Below are 10,757 nucleotides of genomic sequence, written 5' to 3'. Positions count from 1 at the left end.
TACGCCTTACCGCTTACCCCTTCTAAAAGAGTTTTTCCAACTTTTCGCAACACGGGCTGGCGGTGCGCGCTAACTGTAACCCGACGAAGTGCTGGGGTTTCATTCCTCCCCAGTTGCTACGATTACACTGCCATTGTGTCTAATAACCATTCAAGTATCTAAAGCAAATTCCTCGCAGGAGTTATTATCCTTGTCGATGGCACTCATTTGTGCGCCGCCAACCGAAAAGGGCATAGTACAAATGTACACCAAAAGGCGGASTGGCCGATGGTGGTGGGGGTGGTTGGTGTCGCGTGTGCTCAGGTGTATTTGATTTCCATCTAAGACTTTTCAAATACTTTTTTAAGATGCACAATAACTCGTGGCAATCGTGCGGGCAGTAATTAAAATTTACAAAAACAAAGCAAGCAATAATTGCAGATACCGTTACCTTGGCTTAATGAAAATGTGAGCATTTTTAGATGGTTTCGAATGTACTTATAACCAATTTTTTTTTTCATTTATTAATTTTTTTTTTTTTTGAAATATTTTTAAATTAATTGTTGTTCTTGTGATGTGGCTCTGTGTATATTTTTCATTTTAATTTGCTTGTGCTATTTTTTTCTAATTTACTCAAGTTGGAATTATCCCTCAACCTTCAAATTCCTTCACGAAAGTTCGAGAAAGTACCCAAACGAATAGGTTTTATGAGTTCGTTTTAACCTCATTAAGCTTAAATAATAACACAGTCAGTTTTAAGGATTAGGAAAATGTTTCTTAAATCTCCTTCTTAAAAATGAGAATGCAAAGTATTTTATAAATTTTTGAGAAGTTTTTTCACTTCGGAAATAATTTGAATAAGAAGATAAAACCTTTACNTACGCCTTACCGCTTACCCCTTCTAAAAGAGTTTTTCCAACTTTTCGCAACACGGGCTGGCGGTGCGCGCTAACTGTAACCCGACGAAGTGCTGGGGTTTCATTCCTCCCCAGTTGCTACGATTACACTGCCATTGTGTCTAATAACCATTCAAGTATCTAAAGCAAATTCCTCGCAGGAGTTATTATCCTTGTCGATGGCACTCATTTGTGCGCCGCCAACCGAAAAGGGCATAGTACAAATGTACACCAAAAGGCGGASTGGCCGATGGTGGTGGGGGTGGTTGGTGTCGCGTGTGCTCAGGTGTATTTGATTTCCATCTAAGACTTTTCAAATACTTTTTTAAGATGCACAATAACTCGTGGCAATCGTGCGGGCAGTAATTAAAATTTACAAAAACAAAGCAAGCAATAATTGCAGATACCGTTACCTTGGCTTAATGAAAATGTGAGCATTTTTAGATGGTTTCGAATGTACTTATAACCAATTTTTTTTTTCATTTATTAATTTTTTTTTTTTTTGAAATATTTTTAAATTAATTGTTGTTCTTGTGATGTGGCTCTGTGTATATTTTTCATTTTAATTTGCTTGTGCTATTTTTTTCTAATTTACTCAAGTTGGAATTATCCCTCAACCTTCAAATTCCTTCACGAAAGTTCGAGAAAGTACCCAAACGAATAGGTTTTATGAGTTCGTTTTAACCTCATTAAGCTTAAATAATAACACAGTCAGTTTTAAGGATTAGGAAAATGTTTCTTAAATYTCCTTCTTAAAAATGAGAATGCAAAGTATTTTATAAATTTTTGAGAAGTTTTTTCACTTCGGAAATAATTTGAATAAGAAGATAAAACCTTTACYTTGCATGCATAGGTGATTATTTATAGCAATTATATGTGTGCCAACCTTAAAAACTCACGTATTTAACCGAAATTGTTTTGCTGRTTCCTTCTWGCCACGTTGTTTGATAYAAACAACCTTAAAGTCAAATCCAGCTTTATCTCGATTTTCCCTTTGCTTTCATTGATGCATTATAACTTTGGTCTAGCTCTGGCTTCCACATTATACGCCATTCTCACTCCTCATTATCCTCTATGGCTGGAAATATTTAACTATCGAAGATTTGCTGTTTGGTTTTGTGCTTTTCGAGTAACGTCCATGATTTTGCTCCGTAGCACGGGACTGGTCGAATAACGGTYTTACATGGGCCCAGTTTACATTGTCTATTGTGTACTTTTGAATAGGTACGCATATGATCTCTTGGTGGCTTGTATTATTGCTTTCATACTCAGGCTTGTAGACGCCAAAGAACAATATTGATTTAGAACTACATTCCTTAGTAATTTTTTATAGATGTGGCATAACGGGTACTCTTAAAGTCATTCGAATTACAATATTCTTTCTCAGCTCAAATTTCTTGACATCTTCTAAATTTTMGTACTTGATTTTCCATTTGAGCGCTTAATATTTCCGTTCAGATTGCTGAAAGTGATCGTTGCATATGGAATATTCTCGAAGATCTGAACGAATACTATTTTTAATGCAATGACGCATAGTTCATTCATAAAATAAATATTAGATTAAAAGTAAGTACACATGTACATATTATATATATGTACACTTTGCATTAAGTTCAGAAGTTAGCCGACAAACATAAAAACTGAAGCGTAAATATAAACAGGGTCGTAGATACTATTTYTCAAGGAAGGGTTGCAGTTATCAGCGGATCTACTGTTATGACCGTTTTAACTAAGGCYATTTTTTACGAGGGTGGTGCGATAAATATAACATTTTACTTACAAAACGAAAACAAAAATTTTGGAAAAAGGACCATTAATTTTTTAATATTTACACGAGTATAAGTCCCATTCAGTTCGATTCACTCAACCTACAATCATCGATTTTCATTTGACTTACCTGAAAAATGCATTTTCTAAAGGTCTACACAGAAAATCTCTTTGCGGCGCCGATTCATTCGACTTAATTTTCTGCCCGATGTGTTATTTTTTCAATTTTGGCAATAAATTGGTACCATTTGTTCATATGGATCCAATTGGAAATAACCTCGCAGAGGACTGAACTTTGTAGTGTAGTTCGACTACTTTTGTCGGGGCGACGACGGAGATGTGAGCTGATATATTGCCTTATATGTATTTATAGCGCGATTACCTTTCAAACATCGGAAATTATATCCAAATCCGCGCCCGGTTTCTCATGCGGTCATAACAAAACTACGAGTTTCATTCAGCTGAATTTTTGACAGTTGCSGTCTATGAGAACGAGAATATAATTAACGATATTAAATTTATCTTGCTATAGTAGTGCATTTTTCCAGGGGGAGGTGAGAGTAGCACTTACTGTATCAACAAGTTTCGTCAGAGCAATRGTATATGGTACTTGAATGTCACTAAAAATATCTCCATTAAAGAACCGTCGCCGTGTCCAGGTTCCGTTTTTAACCGTAGTCTTTTTTTTTTTTTTGTTTTCTATGTAATCCTTCACTTTGTGCCAGTCACTTAACGGTAGTCCCAGGAAAGGAGCTGTTTCAACTGGTTCGGGGCAAAGGAAGAAGGGGGCTAGGTGAGTTGGTTGATATGCCAGGAATAATAAGGAGTTGAATATTAAGAAGGAAACTGCTCCAGACTCCCTCTTATTTCAGTCGGCAACTCTTGTTGCGCGATTGGTGGAGTTTGAACTCGAAGTATGCCATTCACTAGGAGGGAGTCAGTGAAAGTGTTAATAGTGCTCAATGCCTGTCCAAAATTGGTTGCGTCCGAAATTTGGTCGGAATATTGTTGTATGTCGCGAAACGTTGGAGGAATGTCTCCCTTATGTTCTTACATTATCACGCAAGGGACAGTAGGGATGGTTTCTACGAAAATTCCTTGTAGAGGTCGGTGTGATGCTCCTTTACAGATAGCATGTGGGCCTCAWTGTGTAAGGGTTTAATGGCAGACATCCGGTTATTATCTAGAGTGCGGTATTTTGCGGCTCTGTACTTTTGGGACTTTTGTGTGCGGAGTKAAGGAGTGCAGACTGTCGAATGTTACTCCAAAAATTTTAGGGAGGTTTACCGTCACAATTCTGACCCCGTAGATTATTCTGTACTATTTTATTCAGTTTTTCAATAGGGTAAAGGTGAATTTAGTAGGGGAGCATTTTAGCATGCTAGCAGTGAAGAAGCGAAAAAGTTCTAGAAGATGGGCGTTCACTTTAGAACACATGATATCAATTCCATTGCCCGACGCCATTATCCTTCCTAGTAAGTCTGCGTCTGAAACTGAACATTATATCGATACACTCATTCTAAGACTTTACGTGGCGCGATTAAGCAATATATCCAAGTACTTATAGAACCACTCTCGTATATATTATACTACGAGTTAGATCACTTCATAAAAACATGAAAATAATATCAATTGTAATTTACAAATGAGCTGTGACGATTGGCATTTGTTTTTGCATAATATTTACATAAATTAATACAAACTATCATACATACAAACATACATACATATTTACAATCGTACTTGCTCATGAGCAACGCTAAAGTTGTTAATGAACAAGAATCTGTAATTTCAAGTACTCAATTAGTCAAAGTACAAACGTATGGCGCGCCATGGCGTGAGCTTTAARAAAACATGAAGCTGCTTAATTGTACTTGATTCCTCGAAGCACTGTGCGAGTCAACGAAAACCTGATAATTTCGAATAAACAAACAGCAAATACTACAACACTATGGCTTATGAGATAAGCAARTTGCGCGACATGCTCAGCTTTCAGCATGACGCTGCTCAACTACTGTCGCGTTTTGTTGGACTTTGAAAATCGCAATCAGTTTCGATTTTCAAGCGCTTCTGAGAAGTTTACTAAATTTCCCCGTTAGTGTTCATATTTTTGAAAAATTTTTGTCATAAAAATAAGCAAATCAAAAAGTATGCGTTTCATAAACGCTGTAGCTTTTCTCTGCGCGGTGCTGATTCCGCCCAGCGCCTTAGCTGCCGATAAGAACTTGGTGTGTTTCTACGATTCAGCSAGTTATCTGCGTCAAGGTAATGCATTTTTCCCTCTATACTTAACTATAMCACCCAAATAAACGCTCGTGCCTCGCCTACAGGTTTCGCCAAATTGCTGCCTACGGATCTTGAGCTYGGCCTGAACTTCTGCTCGCATCTTATCTACGGCTATGCTGGCCTTAAACCGCAAACACACGAGGTCTACAGTCTCAATGTCGATCTTGATATGTTTCATTACCATGAGATTTTGCTGCTGAAGGCGAAATACCCGAAGATGAAGGTGTTTCTAAGCGTTGGCGGCGATCGTGATGTGGACGAAGCGAATCCGCTCAAATATCTAGGACTCTTGGAAAGTGGCAAAGAGGGCCAACAGAATTTCATTGATAGCTCCATTGCGTTGCTAAAACGTAACGGATTTGATGGCTTAGATTTGGCTTTGCAATTGCCACGCAACAAACCGCGCAAGGTGCATGGCACTGTAGGCTCTTATTGGAAGAAATTTAAGAAGCTCTTTACGGGCGATTTCGTTGTGGATCCGCTGGCTAGTGAGCATAAGGAACAGTTTACTGATTTTTCAAAGAATTTGCGTTATGCCTTGCAGCGTGCGAACCTTTCGTTGGCGTTGACCGTGTTGCCGAATGTCAATTCGACCTGTGAGTATTATGTACAGGGAACTTGGGTTAGAAGGCTTCCATGTGGTCTCATATTTGTTCAGAAGTAAGTTATGATAGTGGGACGAGTTTTGAGAGTCATATGCTTAATTATTTGTGAACTTTAAAGCTCGTAGTTCAGAACCCCAAAGTGAGTAGTTGAATTTTATCGAGAAACTTTTCTGGTTTCTTTCCTATAGTTTCTGGATAAGGTATCAAATTATGTGATCTTGTTATGACTTCAATATTTTACTGACTTAACTTGACATGTGACCGTACCGAGTAAGCTTAGGCCCATTAAACTCTGCTTACACCGGTGTTCTTACCCAAATACAGAATTTCATATTCTCAAGTTTGGAAACAACGTTGAGGAACATTCAGCTTCGCATTGCATAACATTTTCTAAAAGTGCACGGTCTAGGTTTCATTTTCTCCAGCTTCTTCTTAAACCAATTTCGTATATAGAAAAGTTAACTTTTACACATGAAATTCTTAGTAGTACGACCGATTCCTTGCTTTGCATTTTACTTACCTACAAAGTGTTAAGAAAATGGTCTCATCTCATTCCGTTCGATGGCTTTGTCTTGCTTGTCTTTAGTAAATTTTTCTTTTTTACCACTCAACACTAACGTCAACTATCTACAGGGTATTACGATGTGCCCAAAAGGCAAAGCAACTTCGAGTTCATCAATATATTAGCCTTCGATTTCCTCCATTCCATTTTGATCACCTTTAAAATGTTAAGAAAATTGTCTTACCTCATCTCATCATCCGTTAGATGACTTTGGCTTGTTTGACTTTAGTAAATTTATCTTTTCCACCACTCAATATTAACATCTACTATCTACAGGGTATTTCGATGTGCCCAAAATCCAAAACAATTTCGAGTTCATCAATCTACTGGCCTTCGACTTCCTCACACCGACACGCAATCCCGATGAAGCCGATTACACCGCACCAATCTATCCGCTCACCGAACAAAATCGCCTACCACACTACAATATCGAATATCAAGTTGATTACTGGTTGACGAACCAATGTCCCGGCGCAAAAATCAATCTCGGCATTGCCACATATGGACGAGCATGGAGGCTGACACCGGATTCGGGCTTATCAGGCGTACCTGTTGTGGCGGAAACCGATGGACCCGCACCAGCTGGTCTACAATCACAAATAGCCGGCCTGCTGAGCTGGCCGGAGATTTGCGCAAAAATGCCGAATAACGTGAATGCCGACTATCGTGGGGAGAATGCGCCGTTACGCAAAGTAACCGATTTGGAGCAGCGTTATGGCAATTATGCCTTGCGACCGGCGGACGAGAATGGTGAGCAYGGCATGTGGGTGAGCTACGACGATCCGGACTTCGCCGCGATCAAGGCGAGCTATGTGCGCACGAAGGGACTGGGCGGTGTGGCGCTCTACGATTTGAGCTATGACGACTTCCGYGGCTTGTGCACGGGACTGAAATTCCCCATACTGCGTGCGATCAAGCATTTCTTATAAGTTTATTTGGTTAGGTTAAGTTGTACATATGTATGTATGTGTTTATTTTTGTTAGTGGTTTAAGAAATTTGAATAAAACATAATATGTAGAAATTGCTGCGTAGCTTTTAATTGATTAACGCTATGAAAAAATTACACGAAAATTCGCGCCGCAAAAAGGCCTTCTTACTTGACCCTGAAAACGTGTTGGTTGCGCCAACGATTACTCAACTCATGCGTTGTTGACTTCCATACACATACATATATATGTATGTATGTATGGATGTTTGTGACTTATTTATTACAATTATTTATTATATTGAATATTTCATACATTAAGTACCACAAAAAATCGCAAATCCTACTTTGCATACAAATTTCCGAAACAAAAAGTCGGAAAAAAAATTCCAAAATGCTTTTATTATTCTCGTTGYCGCTTAATCCATATTAGCTGCAGGCATTCCAAACAAGTTCGAGAACATCTATTTGCATTCAGAATCACGCATTCAATGATAAATATTTACACTGTGCTCAGCATTTCGAACGCTTACTCATTCACAATCAGATCACCAAGCACCCCTCATACTCTTAGTCCTCCCAAGTATCCAAAACTATTAGTATCCAACTACTTCCCGCAAAAAATGTACCGCCCGCTAATCACATTTATTTACTACTGCAGTCCCACTAAAAGCTCAAGCGATCAGCTGTTTGCTCGTCTGCGTCGCACATCTCCACCCATCTCCAAAGCCATCAGCACAAATGCGTYGAGCTTAAACAGAGCTTTGTTAACGTGAAGCTTGTCGCTCACTCTCCACAGTCGCCTCACACCCAGCTGATGCCGTTTGCATACATTTAATCCACTTGCTGCTCGGTGACATTTATAGCTCYGTGATTTTAGTTTCAATTTTACTTTTGTTTTGTGCAGTTCGTTTCGTCGAGTYGATAAAAAGCGCTACTTATAGTATAATATAATATATCTGCAGTTATTTTTACAACTTGGTAAACCAGTATTCATTGTAAGATGAAATTTTTCGCCTTACTTTCACTGGCCTTAGGCCTGCTTGTGGCCCAAACGGGCGCCGCTAATCTCGTCTGTTACTATGACTCGGCCAGCTATATACGCGAAGGTGAGTACACAGTCGGAAGTTTATCTGGCAAATATTTACTTYTCGAGATAAATCTCATTTACGACATTTATTTGTTTGTTTGTTTGCTCGCTTCATTATGGGTGTACATATGTATGTCTGTGCGTGTGGCCACTGAAAGTAAAAGCGCTAATTTATTATAATTATAATTTGAAGGTATTTTTTCACGGAAATTTTGATGTTTAAAAAATGATTTCCAAAAACCAAGGACTGACTAATAAAAATTAAAATAATATTATTTTTAATTTGAATTCGAAAAATTTTCGTAAACGGTATAAATTGATTGTACCTTAAGTCTTTTTTTTTTTTTTTTTTTTTTTTTTTTTTTTTTTTTTTTTTTTTTTTTTTTTTTTTTTTTTTGTTTTTTTTTTTTGTTTGTTTTTCAAATCAGTTTTATCTGTAAAAATGGTACTTGCTGGGACTTTTAGAAGGGAAATAGGAACTTTCGAACATAAAATAACACTCGAGCTTAAAATCATGAATTTTACATTTGGTTACGACTAATATGTTTCAAATGAAATTCTAACATATTTTATTATTTTTGACTTAAAAGTTGCCAGGAATTCGTTCATTCTTCTAAAGGCCTGAATCTCGTGAATTAGTTGACACTCAATAATAAAAAAAAACATAAAATATAAATTTTTTTTAATCACTTATTTATAAATATTTCAACAACCGACAACCAAATTTTTTAAGAAAATAATTCAATTTCACAAAACTATAAGTTGTTGAAACAGAGGAACATGCTAATTTTGTCCTGATTTCCACTCTTCTCATCTGAAAAAATGGCAGCTATTCAAAACATCGATTTTTGTGAAAATTTTCAACTTTTCCCTAGTTAAAAAAAAATTTAAAATCACAAAAATTGAGTTTTGTCCTTTCCTGCCATAAAAGCATCATCACCATCAACTGCTTCACCGCTCTGACTATCCTCGATTGCTCAGAAGATAAATAAAATATATACCCAAAAATTCGCGTCAACTTTCATTGACTCCATTGTGTTGTGCCTSAAGATGTTAAAATTGGAGTACTGACCCATTCTACCATCAATTTTGACCAACGGTTCTAGTCCATAACATGAATTCATCCCATACCATGGCATTACTTCCAACATGTTTTACTATTTTTTTGGTGTTTCTTTGATTCAAGAGTTGACCTTTCGTATGATGAACAAATGTTTTATCAACGGATCCATTTCGATTTACATCTGTTTYTTCGCCCCATAATATTCTTTTCTTCGATTTGAGAAGTATTATTTCCGTTTCCAAACAGTTCGCATATAACGCACCGTTTTTCTGCAGGGAAAATTGAAATAGAGAAAATTCGTGTCAAATTTCAAGTAAATYGATTGTWTAGAACTCGAGGCTTTTAACAAATATTTCAGAAAAAGTTGTTAAAAAAAAATGTTTTTGAAGTTATACTAGCCGACTTTTGATAGATTCGTTCTGCTTAAATCGTCGAAGTTTTCGCGACCCTGTTCTAACAGCAATTTTTCAAATAATTCGAATTTTAAAAATCCTTTCAAGAAGATATTGCTTAATTTAAAATATTAAAATATAAAGGATATTTTATAAATTTTTGGCTAAAATTCAACCGACAAATTAATGGTTTCGAGGTTATTGGGCTTTTTGAGCTTWTTGAGCTTGCTTCATTTTAGTTATTTTTTATGAATATGTTAGTAAAACGAAATATATTTTAATACTAGTTGATCTTTTAAAATTATTTTGAATAATGTTTTTGAACATCGTCCCTACATAACGTCACCTAAAATGCAAAATAATACATAATAATAATTATAATATACTATATCTTGCYATTCCACCTCTATTTAATGGAAATCTATACCAGTTTTTCTATGAAATTTATACCGGTTGTTTGTTCGATAGGCAAGTTATAACAGTCTTTCTATGTAATTTATACCAGTTTTTTGCTCGATTCCTGATATTATTGAGCTACTTTTCCTTATATATCTGATCAGCTTTTCTTTATTGAATCAATTAAGTAGACAAAAAAGGTAAAAGAGTATATGTATATATAGGTACTTTACTTGTAAATATAACTGAAATCAATTATAAATTTCTAAGGAAGTAATTAATCCAAAGTAATTGACTGCATTTCTATTGTTGCTTACGACTTTAGCTACTCAAAGCTACTCACAATCAATCAAGCTACAAAAATTATAAATATGCTTTTTACTTTTATAAGCTAAAAGCAAATAAATAGTATARTACTCACACTTTACTATACCTATAATCGAMATACATATTTAGATACAATCTACTRTATTATTSCTGACTTACTAAGTAAACAAGTGTGGATCGAAAGCATCATGTGAAATTATCACTTAACGCAGCGGATGCTTAGTATCAGCTGCTTATAGAGAGACAGAAAGACGTTCATATATGTAAATATGTATATATTGAGAAAGAGAGATTGATATAGAGAACGAGAGAAAAGGAGAATAGCAGAGTGTTAGGTCAATAGCTTATCAAAGGGCGTCACGTTGTAAAGCAATAGACGCGACTTAGAATAGCGATTATTTCAGCAAACTGTTCCAATGAACTCGCTGCTAACACTTAGATGAACTGATTGATGATTTTAATATAAAA

The 10,757-nt window shown here is 36.3% G+C and overlaps 2 protein-coding genes across 2 annotated transcripts in view; both read left to right on the top strand.

Annotated features, from left to right (window-relative positions):
• The first annotated feature begins 4,541 nt into the window (after positions 1-4,541).
• LOC108970320 (chitinase-like protein Idgf1) lies at positions 4,542-7,117 on the top strand. Its single transcript, XM_018935639.1, has 3 exons — positions 4,542-4,907; positions 4,973-5,524; positions 6,372-7,117. Exons 1-3 carry the CDS (start codon positions 4,793-4,795, stop codon positions 7,022-7,024), a joined length of 1,320 nt encoding a protein of 439 aa, XP_018791184.1. The 5' UTR covers positions 4,542-4,792; the 3' UTR covers positions 7,025-7,117.
• Positions 7,118-7,862: 745 nt separating this feature from the next.
• The window catches only part of LOC108970324 (chitinase-like protein Idgf2), a 6,665-nt gene continuing 3,770 nt past the window's right edge, over positions 7,863-10,757 (top strand). Inside the window, exon 1 of the mRNA XM_018935647.1 lies at positions 7,863-8,130. Coding sequence (XP_018791192.1) covers positions 8,025-8,130 — 106 coding nt within the window. The 5' untranslated portion in view covers positions 7,863-8,024. The remainder of the gene's footprint in view (positions 8,131-10,757) is intronic.

The sequence above is a fragment of the Bactrocera latifrons genome, unplaced genomic scaffold (genome assembly GCF_001853355.1).
Source record: "Bactrocera latifrons isolate USDA-ARS-PBARC rearing strain unplaced genomic scaffold, ASM185335v1 scaffold_299, whole genome shotgun sequence".
Taxonomy (NCBI): Eukaryota; Metazoa; Arthropoda; class Insecta; order Diptera; family Tephritidae; genus Bactrocera; species Bactrocera latifrons.
The sequence above is the reverse complement of the archived record's forward strand: the minus strand, read 5'-3'. Positions and strand labels throughout refer to the sequence as shown.